The sequence below is a fragment of the Dipteris shenzhenensis genome, chromosome 10 (assembly GCF_047967505.1).
Source record: "Dipteris shenzhenensis isolate YYH24624 ecotype China chromosome 10, Dip_SZ_1.0, whole genome shotgun sequence".
Classification (NCBI taxonomy): domain Eukaryota; kingdom Viridiplantae; phylum Streptophyta; class Polypodiopsida; order Gleicheniales; family Dipteridaceae; genus Dipteris; species Dipteris shenzhenensis.
Genome location: NC_141605.1, coordinates 14,473,861 through 14,492,516, shown reverse-complemented (window position 1 = coordinate 14,492,516; position 18,656 = coordinate 14,473,861). Strand labels below are relative to the sequence as shown.

General features: G+C 44.2%; 1 protein-coding gene across 3 annotated transcripts in view; it reads right to left on the bottom strand.

Annotated features, from left to right (window-relative positions):
- Positions 1-5,798: 5,798 nt before the first annotated feature.
- TEX1 (Transducin/WD40 repeat-like superfamily protein) overlaps positions 5,799-18,656 on the bottom strand; it is a 54,691-nt gene continuing 41,833 nt past the window's right edge. For 2 of the 3 annotated variants that reach the window (XM_087380181.1, XM_087380180.1), the window contains 6 exons: positions 7,875-7,932; positions 7,656-7,758; positions 7,216-7,302; positions 6,659-6,737; positions 6,403-6,535; positions 5,799-6,321 (listed from right to left, as the gene is read on the bottom strand). In XM_087380181.1, the coding sequence (XP_087236307.1) occupies positions 6,287-6,321; positions 6,403-6,535; positions 6,659-6,737; positions 7,216-7,302; positions 7,656-7,758; positions 7,875-7,932 (495 nt within the window). In that variant the 3' untranslated portion in view covers positions 5,799-6,286. The remainder of the gene's footprint in view (positions 6,322-6,402; positions 6,536-6,658; positions 6,738-7,215; positions 7,303-7,655; positions 7,759-7,874; positions 7,933-18,656) is intronic. The other variant, XM_087380182.1, reaches the window with a different exon arrangement.

Sequence of the window (18,656 nt, the reverse complement as noted above, 5' to 3'; positions counted from 1 at the left end):
AATACAATTAATTACTAGCCACCGCAATGGCCTGCTCACCCACCACTAGGCGTCTGATTCATGATTACCAGCCTGTCTGGGGTGGCACCTAAGATTCCACCGTGGCGCCCTGCAATCAATATGGATGGAACCCTGGGCTCCAACCACCATAGTGGCTCAAACTTTTTAATATATAAGATTTGTGGCATTTGGCATTTTACTACGTTGCTCTCATCTGCCCTTGCTCTACTACTTTGCTCCACACACCCTCCTCCAGCTCTTTTCTGCCCCTACTATACTTTGCTACATGCTCCCTTCTTGAACTCTCATCACTCATCTACTCCCCTGCTCATTCCAATCATCTTCACCATGCCGACTACCACCTCTCGATGCACTGTGATCCCAATGTTATCTGCCTTCTTATATAAGGTGATTGTGTTGCACTCACCTGGAGTAGAAATGCTTGGCACTTGTGGATACCCTTCATTCCCACGGCCGATTCCCTCCATATCTGCATGTCACCACCTTAGATGGCATGCTCACCTCTCGCCTCTTTATGGTTGTGCTATATGGGTTTACCCTAGACATCAACGAAGGCCTCAGGATTTTCACAATAGAGTACTTTCAACTTGTTGGGGGAGGCGTTATATGAGTCCTGGCAATGTGCATCGTCTTCAGCCTCTCCATCATCTCCTCCATTGGCTCCCTAAAAAAATTTAATGCAACAAGTTGGGTTGGCGACAATACTGAGTTGTACAAATTTCCTTTTGCTCAACCAGGCCCATAACCACTCAGCAACGACTGGATGTACTCTTTTGTCCTCTAAGGCTCTCAATGATCTTTTGGCTCACTGGATGTAATGTTTTGGTCTCTAAGGCTCTCAGCAATTGCTAAGTTTTTATTACATTTATGTAATCTCTTTTTGTTGAATCTGAGGCTCTCAGTATGCACTTTTATATTTGAATGGTTATGATTGCTGGATGTAATCTTTTGGCCTTTAAGGCTCTCAGCAATTGCTAAGTTTTTATAAATGTAAGATCCTCTGTTTAATTTTTGCTCAATATAAGTTGTTTATTTTGATATAACTTGTTATTGGATGTAGATGTACATTGTAATCTCTTTTGCTCAATTTTCAGTCAATGAATTGTAGTTGACTATTTGGATAGCACCATCAGGCCTCCAGTCACCACGGTGGCTTGGAATACTTTTGCCCTCATTTATATTTACTACAAGGACAAAATTATCAGTAAAGTAAGACTATAATTTCCTTGGTTATGACCAAAATAGGGCTAAAATAGCTCCAACAACCCACCATTGTGGTTGCATGAAGATACATCCACAAAAATACAATTAAACTTTTAGAAAATGCAATTGACGACATGGCCCTTGAGGGGTCCCCTCTACGGGCAAGGGCCATATCGACATGCATTATACAATATCCAGGATGCCACTGGACATATATGGCATGTCAATATGACCCTTTCCCCTAAAGGGGACCCCTCAAGGTCCATATCGTCAATTGCATTTTCCTTGGTTGCACAATTAAATACATTTTCCTTGGTACACAAATATATAACTCCAAAAACCAGTGCGATGGTTGTCATAGATCTCCTTCTGTTTGCCAATGCAGTGATCGTCATAAACTTTTTCCTGTAATACGTAAAAATAGGTAACGGAGCTATAACTCCAAGAACTAGCATGGTGGTCGCTCCAAGACAACCTTGAATTCTGAGCGATGACAGGTCGTCACGCCAAAGACTACAGTGAGGCGATGTTCAGAATGATAGATTGCGTCTCAATCTACTTCATAGCGAGGCAGCAAGAGTTAAGATCCCAAACAAAGATTTAGATTGGAGGGTACAAAGATTTGGATATCGGGAGATCACTCTAATATAGCTCAAACAAAGAATTATTGAGCTCACCAAAGTAAAGTAAGCAGGGACAACAGGGAACTGGATGGTTTATTGTGATGAGTAGGCACTAATGAGGAACTTGAAACCCAAATCCAAAGACGCAATCTTAAACTGATGTGGTAAATGCCACTTAATAGTATTAGAATGTAGTAACCCACCACCAAGAGGAGATGAGCTTTGTGCACTCCCCTAATTCTTTTGTAACTAGATGAAGTGGGTCACTTTTTGGGGTTTGTACTTTGTCTCACAGACCCGTAAGGTGTTCTACATATGTTAATAGATATTTCTTTCTACCTTCCACAACCACCTTGGATCTTCTTCATTTTTTCTTCCTCAAGAATTATTGTTTTGCCCTTCAATGCTTAATGCAGTATCTTAATTCTATGTTTATGCCCTCATTTACCTCAAGAATTATTGCCTTTATTGCCCTTCAATGCTTCATGTAGTACTCTTAATTCTCTGTTTATGCCCTCATTTATCTCGAAAACTATTAGATTCATCATGCGCTCCTATCACTTGACTACTCCTCCCTATTTTTGCTCCTTTACATTTATCCCAATCAAACTCTTCTCCTCCCTTTCCACTTGGACTCATGACACCAACCCCCCCTGCCACCCATTACCCTGCCAAGTACCACTTCACTTTTTGTTATGCTTGCACATATGCATTGGGTTACCTCTTTCCGTTTTATAGAATGAAGGTTATAGGAAATTTTTTCAAAACAAAATTTCTCCCCTTTGTTCTCCATCATCATAGTTACGATCTTTAAGTCTAACTCCTAGAAATTTTGGCAAGGGCAATGTCCCCTTCGATGACCTACCTAGTTCATATAAGCTTATCAGCACTCCACTATTGCCATGGTCTCACGACTACATGAGGCATCTCAGACCCCATTTTATATAACTTTTACCTCTATTTTGTTGGAATACCATCTTCTTTCGATAGTGTGCTAAAAAAATGTATAATGTAAAAGGCGACTCAATGTCCCCCTCAATGACTTACCTATTTTCCATAGGCTTGTCAGCACTATGCTATTGCCATGGTCTCACGAGGGCCTCACATCAACCCACCCAGTTTGTATAACTTTTCCCTCTATCTTGCAAAACTGTTTACTCTATCGTGCTGGAAGACTAGCTCTCTCTAAGTGTTGCTAGCTTTGTAGTGCTCAAATGTAAACCTTCCTTTGCCTCCACCATCTTCTATACAATACATTGCCATGGCCACTCCAACACTTGCACCACCATTCAATAGATTTCTCCTCCCTTTTTGGCACTATGATCAATACCCTTATGGTTCACAAACACCATCTTAAACAAATGGCACAAATGGTGCATAATTCCACATACACGACGCTGAACTAGGGAGATTCACTCATATTGTTGGATTTAAATAATGCTATTAGAATGCAAGGGATTCCTCTTCTTGGTTTGATTTTTTAACACTCGAGTGTTTGTGAATATGGTTTTTCCCAAAATTTGTTAGCAATTGTAGCCTACTTTGTTATCCTTAGTAGGAGTTGATCTCTCAATGACGGTATGTTGAGCGAGCAAGTTGCAACAAAGCTGCAGGTTGAGCGATCTTGCAAGCAATGCAAGAGAGACTGTACGTAAACATCAACATGCATGCATGCACACATACAAGTGCAAATGTTTTCACATTTCTTGGAAAACAAAACACAAAAAAGTTTAGCCCATCAAGCCCTTGGCCACCAAATAGCCAATCACAAATGTAGAGGAGTATCTAAGCACCATGTTTCAACTACGTTCTCTGCTATCTCAGTAAACCCCAACAAAAGGTACAAGACACATGCACAACTCATCATAGACTTTGGTTTAAGAATGTGCACCAACTCTCACTATCTCAATGACTGATGCTTGGAGGATCCTTGATCTAGGTCGCTCCAATGCTCTAGGTACTTTATCGTTTGGCCAAGAGCTCCAATAAAATGTGTTGTAAGATCATCACCTGTATAGTAGAAGCCAGTCTTGCTGATTGGAGCATTAAGATGAATAATGAATTTCCATGCACTTCCTTCCAACCATCTGTCTCTCTACCACCACCAAATGTAGTTGTCAAAGGATGGTGTAGTGAAGTAGGACTCCAAGTAGATACACATGCTAAATGTTGCGTCCTTTACGTCATCATAATGGTAGTCTGAGCCTCTGTAGCTACTAAAGTATCATGTGACATAGTGAGCTCCCTCCCTCTAATGTCCTCTACTAGTCATGGTCATTTGACTTGTGTTCGAAGAAGACTCAAAAAGTCAAATTCATACAAATATGACATTGCTAGACCATGCACCGTCTTGTACAAACATAGCATCCAATGGATTGTGAGGGGCATGCCCCCTAACTATAGCATCAAGATTAACAACAAAAAAATTGCAAACCCCAACCACATGGCACAAGTTGGAAGTGGCCATGAATCCCTCATCATCTAACCTCAAAGCATAGTTCTATTACACAACCAAACATGATTATAAGAACACTACTCTTCGCGATACCTAGGCCACAAGCCATTAATGAAGGCAACATCAAGTGAAAAAATAAGGGGTAAAAGCCACTCGTGGTCACATGCAAGCTGGTTGTTAGGAGTAATACTAACACTTGAAATTTCCTAGCTCTATGCATGTGATATACTTGTGTATGCTTGCACTGAAGGGAATTAGGGCTTACTATTGCTTATGGAGGCTAAAATTTAAGAAAACGGATCCATATTACAAGTGGAGACAATAAGAAGCGTGGAGCAAAATTGAGGCCAAAGTATGCCTTTGGGGAGGATCACGAGTCAATGCATTTGTGTGATGTCGCTATGTTGTTGAACACGGGTACTTATGATTGCTTTGTAGTGTAGGATGCAAGTTGTTTGGAAAACCACAATGTCTCCCTACTTACTAGAAATTTGAAATTTCCAATTGATCAGCTTGTATAAGGAATAAGGGGTAAAAAAGAAAGGTGAATCAACTAATTAGGGTGAATTGGGATGTCAAATATGCAACTTGATTAGTTGATATGAGCACATATAGTTTCTTGGCTTGTGGCTTGTGCACTTGTTAATAATCCATGAGCTTATGCTTATTACATATGCTTTATGTTTCCTCCTGACAAACGTGTACTCTGCTAGCCCCAATGGACAAAATGATGAAACAAGCTCATGCTATGAGTAAAGAGGACAAGGAACATGGCGAGAAATTGAACCCATTTTATTACTCACAAGTATGCTTGAATTTTGCAAGATGAATTAGGAAACTGATGTTTCAAAAGGCTTATGCTGAGGACATGGAAATCCAGTCAAGCTGTTTGTGCACTATGAAGCCAAGCACATGAAGAATAATGTGGCCAGCGATTACCTTGCCCTTGTCCATGCCTTCAATTTACGCATGTCACATATTCTTACCCACAATGCATGAGGCAACATTCACAACCACATCCCATTGAGAACTTATAACTTGCAGTTCAAGGAGCCATGATGACAACAATAACCCAATTAATGAGTCTCCCCGAGAACTGTACAATAATGCTAATATTAAGGGGCCTGATCGATGTGCAATCGGCCTAGAAAGATGCTCCAATCATGCCTTGGATCCTAACCGTCAGATGATCATGCACGACGGGAGCAAGAGCCCATGGATGATGTGGCCCATGGATAGGGATGACAGTGACTTTCTTGTCTGCTACATTCCCACTGTTTCTTGAAGAAATACTGGAATCAATATAAGATAATGGAATAGTCAAAAACGAATGTGCACGATTAGTATTTACTAAAAGCTAATAATTCTCACTTGAAAGGAAAATTATTGTCTCATCACAATTGGTTTGACTGTATTACCTATTTTCATAAGAGTCATGAATTTTTTATTGTTGACCTATTAAAAGGGGCCCCCAAAAAATCAGAAGAAGCACAAACTACCAGGAAACTGTGCAAAGCTCTTAAAATGACAGTTTTAGGCAACCAAACTCTAATATGAAAGAGCAACATGACTAGTAGCAGTCTTTTGAAAAAAGTTGGTAACAAGGGGTAATTAGACATAGAGCGCTATGGATACAAAACAATTCATACTCTGCATTGTCAGAAAATGTACAAGAACCAAACAGCATGGGCCCTATAGCAACAAGTCCCATTCTGTTATAATGTCGGACTGCACTGACCTTTTGAGGAGATCATATATTATGGCCCCTGCACTGCAAATAATGAGCCTTGCACAGCCACAATGATTATGTATACACGCCCTAACTGCTCCCTTGAGTTTACGTAAAGACTTGACTGGTGGCTCATGAAGCAGACAAAACAGCACTACAGCCAGTTCTAAAGGCCCTTACCTTGCAGGCCTAATCCGTCAAACCAATTGATATCAAAAAGCTGCAAACAGAACTGATCCAACTTGCAGAAAACAGCTACGGTGTTTCAAATCCAAAGACACGGAAAACACCTGCACAGGACTCGTCAATAAGCAAACCCCTCACATTTTGGAAATGGAATCACAAACATGGCACAGCAAGATTTTGCTTACCTTCATCTGCTTGATATTTGTTTTTATCATCCCCAGCAAAGGCTAAAAGGTTGAACTTCGGATTCCACTCCACGCTGTTCATGGCTGCTCTACAAGGTATTTGATATACTGAACGGCCAGTCTCTACCTCTGCCTGTAAGAAACAAACGGCCAGTCTCTACCTCTGCATCTTTAAGTATTTGCCTTGAACTATGCACTCAGGTATTAAAGTACTTGCTATAAAAGGCATGGCATTGGTTAATTGGAAATAGCTCACTATGTCAATGAACAAGTCCTCGCTAGCTGAAGCTATGTACTTCCCATCATGGTTAAAGCTTATTGTTCGCACTGGCCACCTTGGATACAAGTACAAATAAGCACAAGCTCCTCATTCAGTGAAAAGACACGTGCTTCTTACACCAAAGTTTTGTACAAAAACAGTTCTTGATTTTGTTGTGTCACAGAAAAGCATGCAAAGAGGACTGGATCCCTTCAACCCAAACCAAGCCATACAACCATAACTAAGCCCCTCTGTTAAACCTTCTGAGCTAGAATGAACTTGTGACATTACAACACTCTGTCCTCATTTATTTATTGTCCATCAATCAGATGCGTGGAGAACTAATTTAAGATGAAAAGTTTGTCCATGCTTCAACGCTTCAATCTACAATCAGGATTTTACGTCTCACATTCTGAGCAACTTCTAGAAGTTATTCGATATATTGACTAACATTAAAGCAATCCCAGTGCTAAATACAAAGCACGTATGGTGCTTTAAATGCTAAGAATTCATTCTTATGGTTACGTTACAAGAAAGAGAGACAAAACTCTTACTCCAGCTTGGTAAATGTGCGAACACACAGCATCTCTGAAAGATCCCACAGACTTACGAGAGCATCAGCGCTTCCCACGGCAAAGTATCTATAGAAGAGGACACGTGAAGATCAGCAATAGGCAGAATTGACTTTCATACCATACCCTGATGCAGCCATCTGTTATGATCAGTCCAGCGAAGCAAATTTCGAAACAAATATTTCACCTATAACTCATTATTTGGGTCACAAGAAAAAATCCTGCAACCTTCATGATGTAACAAATTAGAATTTAAATCGCAACCAATACCCCTGGAAAACATAACATATGCTACTCTCCAGACTGAAAATAAAGGCAAACTACTTCATATCACTGCAGAAAATTCAAAATTCCGACTTATCATATCGTGCTTTTGTCATTCTTTCATGGATACACAAATACAACTTCAGATGAAAAAGTACCTTCCAGTTGGATCAATAGCAATACAGTAACAACCCGCAGTGTGAGCGTCAAGGCCATGTAATGTGGAAAGAGATGGGTAGGACAAGATGTCCACCGTTCCTGCTAATTAAAGAAAAGCCAACATCATAGCACCGCGAGGACTTAAATACAAGCAGTCTATTGCATAAACTCACCATCTTCATATTAAGAAATACAAAAAGCCACAAGATAATGAGTACCGTTTCCAGTTGTGAGAAAAAAAAGTTCTCCTGTGGTATTCCAAGCTATCTCATTCACCTGGAAAAATTAAATGCTGATTCAAGCACCAAAAAATAGCCACACGGAGAGAAAAGCTTCATCAAGTCCATCGCAAATTCCTATTGAAACACTCTTCAACACAAGACATATATGAGTTTGGGCTATAGGTCACCCCCCCTGCATGCAAACAGAGTGATAAATTTTTGCAATTAGACTCTTTAATTGCAAGATTTTTACAAGGAGAGATAATACATTGCATGCATGCATGTAGGACTGATAGGTCATTTGCTATTTCTATTTGTGCATCTTGTGTTTTATTATTTCCACAAATTGTTTCTTGTTTGGATGCATATTTAAAATGCTCCATCTGTACATTCAGTATTAGAGGTCGGTTGTTGAGGTCCTAAGAGGTACATGCAAGATTCTGTAGCAAAGCACATTGCAAATCTTAACGAAGGCATCATAAGGTAGAGGTTACTAGGTGCACTAGAAAACTTCAATGTCTGCAGCTGTTTTGTCTTGTTTGCATGTGTATTCACACTCAGTCTCTATAAAGAAAGAAAAATCATATCCAATACTGAGTTTAACTCTCTCTCTCTCTCTCTCTCTCTCTCTCTCTCTCTCTCTCTCTCCTGCTACCCCCTGCTCTCCCCTGCTCTACCCCTGCGCTACCCCCTGCTTTCTCTCTCTCCCGCTACCCCCTGCTCTCCCCCCTGCGCTACCCCTGCTCTCTCTCTGCGCTACCCCCTCGCTACCCCCTCCGCTACCCCTCCGTACCCCCTCGCTACCCCCTCCGCTACCCACTGCTCTCTCTGCTACCCCCTCTGTTACCCCTCTGTACCCCCCCGCTACCCCCTCGCTCTCCCCCGCTACCCCCTCGCTACCCCCCCCCCCCCGGCTACCCCTCTGCTACCCCCCCCCTACCCCCTCGGCTACCCCCGCTACCCCTCCGTTACCCCTCGCTCAGCAACCCCCCCCCTCGGTTTTTTTCTTTATATATATATATATATATATATATCCAACAGCTCCGACCTACTCCATATACGCGTGGAGATGGGGAAGGAGAACAGTGACAAGGCAAAAACACAAAAGCAACTCAATCTGGAGGACTTCAACAGACGCAGCAACCGGAGAGGTTTGACAGTAGACAGCACCGCGGCCCAGAAGAAAGGGGCCCACCCAAAGTCCATGCCGCTCACCACATCCTCGACCTCTATGGTTACCACCATTATTTCACCACCATCATCCGCCTCATCATCTACGCCACCTCTCTCCTCCCCCTCTCCTGCATCATCATCATAGGTCTCCTCTCCAGTAGCCTCACCACTGGCCCCACTGCCACGGCTCCACAGTACTTTCCCCTCGTATCACCTCTACCTCTCAGTCAACCACCCTTCATCACCTCGTCCGGCCTCGCTACTCCTACATACCACTCCCCCGCCCAGATCATGCTGTCCCCACCCTCAGTACAACCTCAGCAGCCCACCTTCATTCCAACCCCTCTTGAGATCCAGTTCCCACCTGGACCAGGACATCTTAGGCTCCCACCAAATGCTTGGGACTCCCTATTGGCTGAGATACACAGCATCCGGGCCCATCAGGCAGAGCTGACACATTACACCCACGAGCAGGCCTGATATACCCAAGAGCAGGCCCGCATTATACACGAGCAAGGCACCCTTATCCAAGGACTCAGGCACGACATCACACAGCTTCGAGAGGAGCTCGGGACCCTCAGAGCAACGCCTGGAGGGACCCCAGTCACAGAGATGGAGGCACAGATAGCCACGACACATTCGGCTATAGCAAAGACGACTAGATGGGTGGACGTGGCGAAACGAGAGCCCGCAAAGGCAACCGTTTCAGCCACCATATAGGAGCAACAGCAGAGGGCTTCGAAGGCCCTCAACATCCGGATACGAGGGATCACGCGAGACAGCACCAGCACCACTACGACGCCCATGGAGGAGGCGATCACCTTTGTGACCACTACCATGGGGGTCCCCGACCATGGCATAGAGGGAGCATGGCATGTTGGGAGAGATCCCAACCGAGAGCAACCCCTAGTCATTCGCTTCAAAGATTCACATGCTCGACTAGCGATACTCCGACGCCGAGCCGCTCTACAAGAGCATCCCACCCTGTCCATGGACGAGGATTTGACACCACTACAGATTGAGGAGCGACGAGTTCTTCTGTAGCAGCGGGATGTTGCTTGCAAGGAGGGGAAATGGGCCATTGTCCGAGATGGTAGGTTGTTGACTGACACCCATCGGGCTCCCACCTGTACCCCCTAGGGGGACGGGGCCTATGAGACTCAGGTTTCCGAGACCCTAGATTGCACCATTTGGAACTGTAATGGTACCTTATTGTCAGACCCACTGAACTTCTCGAAGTCTTATACAGAACGAGACAGTCTTTTACACGGAGACACACCAAAGCCCAGAGCGTCCACCACCGATAGTCAGTGGCTACACATGGGAGTCAGCCTTCAGGGATGAGACGAGGGATACAGGAGGAGTTCAAGGATCATGCGGGGTCGCAGTATTGTACAGGTCTTCCCGGGGTCGCAGTATTGTACAAGTCTTCCCTCGTTGGAGCCATCTCCATTGAGAGGAAGGACGCACACTCCCGATTCATGTGGATCCGGATCCGACGCACATACACCCGTGACCTTTTCATAGCAATATGCTACTTCCCGCGAGACACATCCCACTTCGCCAGAGTGGCATGAGAGGAGGGTGAGACATCGATATATGCACCCTTACATCAAGATATCCCAGACATTTCAGCCCGCAGGGAAGTTCTCCTTGTTGGGGACTTCAACGCCAGGACGAGCACGCGCCAAGCACCACTCCTAGACTTCCGAGACAACTCTATTATGCTACCAGACATGGACCTAGACGGAGCAGGTATGACCAGGACCTCATCGGACCAACACGGGCCCATTACACCATATGGACACGCGCTCCTTTATCTAGGCAGGATGCATGATCTCATCATCTACAACGGGCTTAACCTATGGCCCTCCTCAGGTGGCTTTACTTGCTTCCCACACGGGGGGGGCACTAGTGTAATAGATTACATCATGGGATCCCCTACCTTCACTTCATGTATCACCAACTTCACCGTAGCACCACTCCCTCCAGGAGCTGATCACACGTACCTATTCTTCATTATCGCCACCCCACGCTTAGCCACACCACACACACCACATAGGAAGCACAACACCTACCACGACATACACTTTGATCACAGCCTCTCACCGGCCTACTCTAGATGCCTAAACAGACTCCTAATCTACATCAATCACATACCACTCATAGAGGACCGTGCTGCCTTGATTAGTCGCACACTCCACGAGGCTGCCCTTCAAATCTTTCCCCACACCACACGGTCCACTAGACCACCACCTCTTGGTTATGTACCCTGCAACAATTGGTACGATGCGAAGTGCAAGGCTTATCGCCGACAGCTCCGACTTGAAACCAAATGTCACCTCCCGAACACACCAGACACGGTACGCAAGTACCGACATCTCGTACGTCGGAAGAAGCAGGCATTTCTTCGTCGAAATGAGGAGCAGTTGCTGCACATCTTGTACAGCAGCAACTCTAAGGATTTTTTGTGGAGATTCCTTGAGCGTAGGTCTCCATCACCCCTCACCGACACGAGAGTCTAGCACACGTATGCACACCATCTTTCTGATGTCCCACACCAGCCCACTCCAGATCTCATACACACGTCGCTTCACCACTTGCTCGTTGTTCACCAGGAGGAGTCAAGGACGCGACATTGAAACTGCACAATGGCCGAGCTAAGGATCACGAGGGGCTATGCACTGAGTTCATCGCATATGGGATCGACACATTAACCCCGATCCTAGCAAAGCTATTCAATGACGTTTGCCTTGGCTTCCCTCGCACCTGGACACTCAACACCATCACCCCCATCCACAAGGCAAGGGATCCCATGGACCCGAGCTACACACCTTTAGGACCTCATTGGAGCCAAGGGAGCTTCCAGTGAAGCTGAGCTTCTACAGAGATTATTGTCTTCGTATTTCAGAGGAGGGATTCATCACACCACCGGGGTACACTGAGCTTCATATGCCTCACTCACTATGGATCTCCATCGAACAGTTTCGGGTATCATCACACCGCCTCCGCATAGAGAGCGGCAAAGCAGAGGGGATTCCTAGGGAGCATCACTTATGCATATTGTGCGACTGTCGAGAGGTCGAGTCAGAGGAGCATTTTATTTTCAGGTGCCCAGTGTACTACGAGATCCAAGGTCGCTACCACTGCCTCTTCAGAGACAGTTCCGGGCTTCTTTCCAGATTCCTCGCCTACTCAGATCAGAGATGCCTCGCGGCTTTCATTCACGAGGGGGTCCGACATAGAGAGAGTACTTACTCAAGCGACGGGGCTTGGCCACATCATCAGACACCTCTCAGCGCTGAATCATAGAGTTCTTCCCATTGAGTGACATTGATCGTCCAGTCTCTAGCCGCAGACGTGACAGAGACCCTGACCCGACGACCGCAACACGACACAAGAGACATCGAGGGGACACACAGATCACTCTGGGGGACCTCCCGTCATTGTTTAGACCCGGGATACGTCCCATGGGAGTCACGGTGGCTCTGGTCTTGCATCGAGCCTCGTCCAAGAGACCGAGACGTACAGCATCCCTTGACGAGCACCAGCGTCCCATCACCGGCTATGCACCAACTAGGGCGACATGACATACGGAGGATTCCGCTCCGCTCCAGTCCTTCTCTTTTCATTGTTACATCTAGATGTATTTGATTTGATTATGTATGATCAAACTTAGGATTCAGCATGGGTGATGATGCTCGTTCCAGTAGCTCCATCCTTACTATGATTTGTATCAGGTTTTCTTTCAGTCTCATAGACCCATCGGTCTTACGAAGACTCTAATAAAATTTCTTTCTCTCTCTCTCTCTCTCTCTCTCTCTCTCTCTCTCTCTCTCTCTCTCTCTGTGGTTGAGTTCTGGGCATTCCCACTACAGCTCAATGTGGCATCTCGGTCATCGCATATATCTTCCACATTCGGCAGTATGGATCTTGCAACACAGGGCGACATAGGCTTCCTTAGTTGGCTTTATGGCTCCTCCATGACACAGGGAGCAGAGGGGGACCACAGGTGTTGGTATGGACATACTTGCAGATGGTTTGAGAGCCTTGGGCTCAATATAGACAGGCTACCCACCTTCCAGTATAGCGTTGAAGTCCCCTCTATCCCGTTCACATATCATGAGGTGAACCAGGTCATCCGAGAGGATCTCCTACAATTACACGCAGTCACGACTTGGTTGGCACCCTGTGAACCCTTGTGAGGCTCAACTTCTACAGAGACCATTGCCTACGGATTTCAATGAGGGCTTCATCGACCCACCACGATATACAAGAATCCACCTCCCCCACTCCATGAGGATTTCGATCAGGTAGTTCCGGGTCTCTTTACACCACCTCCGTATAGAGTGGTCGGGCAGAGGGCATACCTAAGCATCTGTACCATGTGCGATTCCCGGGAGATCGAGTCAAAGGAGCATTTCGCTTTGAGGTGCCCTGTGTACTATGAGATCAGAGGTCGATACCACTGCCTCTTCAGAGATGGCTTCGGCTCCCTACCCAATCTCTTATCTTACGCAGACCAAAGATGCTTGGAAGCCTTCCTTCATGAGGTCGTACGACACAAGGCGCAGGGCACGTAGGCCCCTTATGCCTATAGACATTGCCCTATGTTCAAACTCAAGATACTCGTCCTGAAGTTCAAAAGATCCTGGTTTGTGATCACATAGTTAACTACACTTATCCTTGAGCTATTTTGCATGTGTATCCTCCAGTGTTTTGAAAATTTGATGTGCCATTACAAATTTGCAGCCCAAAGCATCCACATAATGTGAGGAGTTGCCTTCCCATATGTGTGATTTCCCCAACACCTCTGATGTCTTTTCCAGCCTTGTCTTTCTTCATTGTCCTCTTCCACTTCCTCCATCCATATGGAGTCTCCCCCCTCTGTTGTTATGATGCCTTGCATTGATCCTTTTCGTGCATTCAAATCTCCTGCAATAACTATTGCATTCTCTTTAGAGAACCTGTCTATATCCTCTAAATGCATAAGGAGGTCTTATTGGGATATGTGGCTATTATTTTTATAGATGGGTGATTGTGGGGGAGCAAAATAGCATTCTGCCAGTCTAATAATTCCCTCCTGCCAATGTTTCTAACCACATATATTGTTCATGTGGGTCTTCTTTTACAATTTTTGCTGTTTTTCCCATTTCACTCTGATGTAGCATGCTATTCCACCAAACCCTCATCCTCCTATGTGTGTTCTTGCATCCCATATCAATGTTTTCGAGAAACTTTGAATTTTTGGGGATGCATTCCCCTCATGTTCCCATGTTTTCAAAATTTTAAGTATGTATGTCTTAGCTATTTCCTCTTCTAGTGCGATGACCTTGTCCAAGCCTCGAGGTCCATCCTCCTATGTTCCACACTTGATCCTAAGGGTCTGGAGTCCCTATGCTTGTTTCCCTTCCCCTTTTTTTTCTCGTAATGATAGCCTTTCCATCTTTGGTGTATGCATGTTTACTTTGCTTTTCTGATTTTTTTCAAGCTCCTTGACCTTTTGGGCATATTGACTCCTCGTAAGGTCTTCATTAATCATATGGAGTGCCCCTTAAGGTGACGTTTGTGGTTGAGCACCTTGAGGCAGGATTGGGTGTCCTGCAACTTGACAAGTACTTGCCTTGGCTTTTCTTCTCTTTTGCCTACCCAAAAGGCTTCCTGCCATTTAGTGGCTGATGTGTGCATTGTTTTTTGAAAAACATGGGTGAGGCTTTCTCGATGTCCTCATCCTCAATTTTTAAATTCCCACAATCCAGATGTTAAGTGCTTTTTCCTTATGTTCTTGCAATCTAATCCATTTGTTCTTGACCAGGTCATCCATAGTATTGATCATATCATGCTTCAGTGGGCCTTCCATTTGATCCTTCTGTCTCAGCACAATTCGCCCCAGCATACATTGTTCAATTTCCTGCTCCATGTTCTTTAGTTTAGCAACCTGTGTCTATTTTCTTCTCCATTTCAAGCTTTTTCTGTTGCATCTCGTGCATTCTGCTTTGCTTCTTGGATTAGCATTGTATTTTAATTCTGCAATTGCACCATTGCCTCATATATTTGCCTCTTTGATGATCTGTAGAAATTAGCATATGGCGACATAGTATTGCGTGGAAGTTTCTTCGGAGTAAACATCACTCTTAGGGGTAAATATCATTTCCTGTCTATTTAACAGCAGAATCTGTGTTTCAGATTGACATCATCCAAATCATCTGCTTGTATTATCTGACTTCTGTATTTTGGCATCTCTACCACCCATCACTCATTTGTTGTACTAACTCTGATGCATCCAAATCTGTTTTTTTGTGATCAGATCTTGATTTCAGAGCTAGTGGTCTGGCCCATGTGTTCTCTAAACTAGATTTTGATATTGGATTCGATGTAGTCTTCTAGGCAGCCATACGCTGCCTTCTGAGTGCTATGCTACAAAAACTTGAACTCATAAACTAGTACTGCAAGCTAGTACGCAGAAACTAGTACTCAAAAGATATAACCACGCACCATGGTGGTTCTCTTGTGGGCTGCCAAGATGTCCCGAAGTTGTGTCTGTCGAGTTGTCTCTCGCTGTGGCATAAACATTTGTGACTTGTCACTGCACACAGTCAACTTCCTGTAGAACTGTCACCTCCTATTGCCTGATCTGTTGCAATAAGGTCTCTCTTTGTCATTGCATCTCCATCGAGTAGAGGCCAATGCAAACCTCGTCATCAAAGTGGATCAGCCGGGAGAGTGGACTGAAACCATGCCCCTCCTGAAAGAGACAGTGGTACTACAACCAATACTTGACGAAACAGCACCGGGAGTAGATAAACAGCAATAACTTCACGTAGACGACGGAATTACATGCTCCAAAGGCTGTCCCTCACTCCCTCTCTCTGAACATACACTAGGGCCCAGGACAAATTGTCGGGCTGGACCCCCCCGAAGGTCTTTATTCATTTCAGAAAATCTATTACAGAAGTTCAGCTTCAAGCTGTCTCGTAAGTCTCTCCAAAACATGAAAAAAATTCTTCTTTTTACAAGAGCTTTAAGCCCCATTCAAATTGGCAACATGCCACTTGTCTAAAATCTAGACTAAAACCTATTACAAGCCTCTAGGGGCCATTCTGGAGTCTTCAAAGCTCTCGGTCACACGAACCGCTTCCTGGATGCTTGTCGGGCTCCCATTTCGCTTAGGAAAAATAATCCTTCCTAGTACCTGCAACAATTAATTAAAGCGCACCACCATGGTACCCATTAATTGTTAGCGCTTTGCATGCAAATACTACACTGTGGACTAATCCTAGTCACGGTGGGCGTCCCCACTAAACACATGTGCACATCTAAACAAATATATATATATATATATTTTCTCTGGTTGACCGGAGTCAACACTCTTGATTATAATTAAAGAGCTTCGACCCAAGGTCAAGGCGCCTTAATTATAGCCAAGTCTCTCCAACCGAGGTTGGCACATCTTGGTTAACCGGGGTTAACCCCTCTTGGCGCATACCAAGTCTTGTTGACCGAAGTCAACACTCTCTGACCGTAGTCAGGTTTACTTGACTAGAGTCAAGTATCTTTGACCGTAGTCAATCCTTTGACCATTAAAATAACTCTTTGACCGTAATTAACACATATAAAACTCTTTAATTATGATCAAATAAATGGTCAACTGTGCTTTGACTTAGGATATTTACATTGTGGTGACATCCCCTCGGCTTCTATTCAGTTGACCTCAACTGAAAAGCTTCCTTGTAAACATCCAAAAGCTGTGGATGATCGGATAACATGTCTTCATCCATCCACTTGGCATCTAATGCCGTATAATTCTTGAATTTTACAAGATACCTGCAAAATTCCTTACCCTGAGGGCCTTTACGTACAGTATGGTACACAATTTGCTCTGGCTGAAGGACTTCCTCCAGCTCATCCACTTCTGGTGGATCTTCTGATACTGGTTCTGTAGGCTCTGGTCCCTGAAATTTCTTTAGAAGACTCACATGGAATGCATTGTGAATCCTCCAATGCTCTGGCAATGCTAATCTGTATGCAACTTCATTTATTCTCTCTGTAACCCTGAAAGGGCCATAATATCTGGGAGATAACTTTGCATACACTTTCTGTTTGCCTTTAAACTTGCGGAGCCTAGCTTTTTCAAACCTTAAAAGTATCCAGTCCCCTTCCTTGAGATCTAGCTGTCTCCTATGTTTATCTGCAGCCCTTTTATGTTTCTCTTAAGACCTTTCAATTGCTGTCCGGACTTGGCTGTAAGCTGTCTGGAGGTCTCTTACAAACTGATCAGCTGCAAATATTTCATCTTTAGTCCTCAATATAGGTGGCAAAATCACCTTCCCATATATGACTTCAAAAGGGGCTTTCCCTGTAGAGCTATGTACTGTATTATTGTAAGCAAACTCTACTAAGGGTAGGTACTTTTCCCAGTCTGAACTCTGGTCACCCACGTAGCATTTTAGCATATCCAAAATGGTAGAATTTGCTACTTCACTTTGACCATCTGTCTGGGGATGGAAAGAAGAAGAAAAATTCAGATTCGTCCCCATGTTATCAAATAAAGCTCTCCAGAATAGACTGGTCATTCTGGGATCTCGATCACTAACAATGGACTTAGGCATACCATGATGTTTAAAGATCTGTGCCATGAACAGCTTAGCCATATGATATGCCTTTATAGTTTTGCGAACTGGAATGAAATGAGCTTGCTTGCTGAATCTATCAATGATAGTCCAAATTCCATCATTCCCTGACTTTGATCTCGGCAAATCAAAAATAAAGTCCATTGTAATATTTTCCCATGGTGCCTGAGGCACGGGAAGAGGCATAAGTAGGCCAGGTGCCTTCTGTCTATCATACTTCATTTTCTGACACGTAAGGCATTCAGTAACAAACTGATGTATATCTTTCCGCATTCCTGGCCAAAAGAAATACCTCTCTAGTGCTAGAGTTGTTGCTGTAATTCCTCTGTGTCCAGCATAGGGAGGTGCATGGCATTCCCCCAAAATCTTTTTCCTCATCTCCTGAGTGATGCAAAGGCAATCATCTTTCATTAAATACCCATCTTTCAGGGAATAGTGACTGGTAGATTGTCCTTCTTGCATCTGCTGTAAAATTTCACCAAAATCAGAATCATGAGCATATTGTTCCCTCATGCCTTCCAGGTCCTGATGATATGCAATAGTTACATTATTGACCTGGGGTCTTCGGGACAAGGCATCTGCCACTCTGTTCCGAATTCCTGGGGTATGGACAATCTGAAAATGATACATTGACAGCATGTTTGCCCATTTCATATGCTTCTCTGAAAGCTTGGTCTGAGTCAAAAAGTATTTCAGACTTTGGTGATCTGTTTTGACAGTAAAATCTGCACCCAAAAGATAATGTTTCCAGGTATGGATAGCATGAATTACAGCCAATAACTCTTTCTCATAGATTCCTAAATATCTTTCCGCATCCCGAAGTCGCCTGCTTTCATAGGCTACTACATGACCATTCTGATGCAACGCAGCCCCAACACATTCTCCACAAGCATCGCAATCCACATCAAAAGACTGATACAGATCCGGAACTACCAAAATAGGCTCTGTAGTCAACTTTTCCTTGAGTGTATTGAAT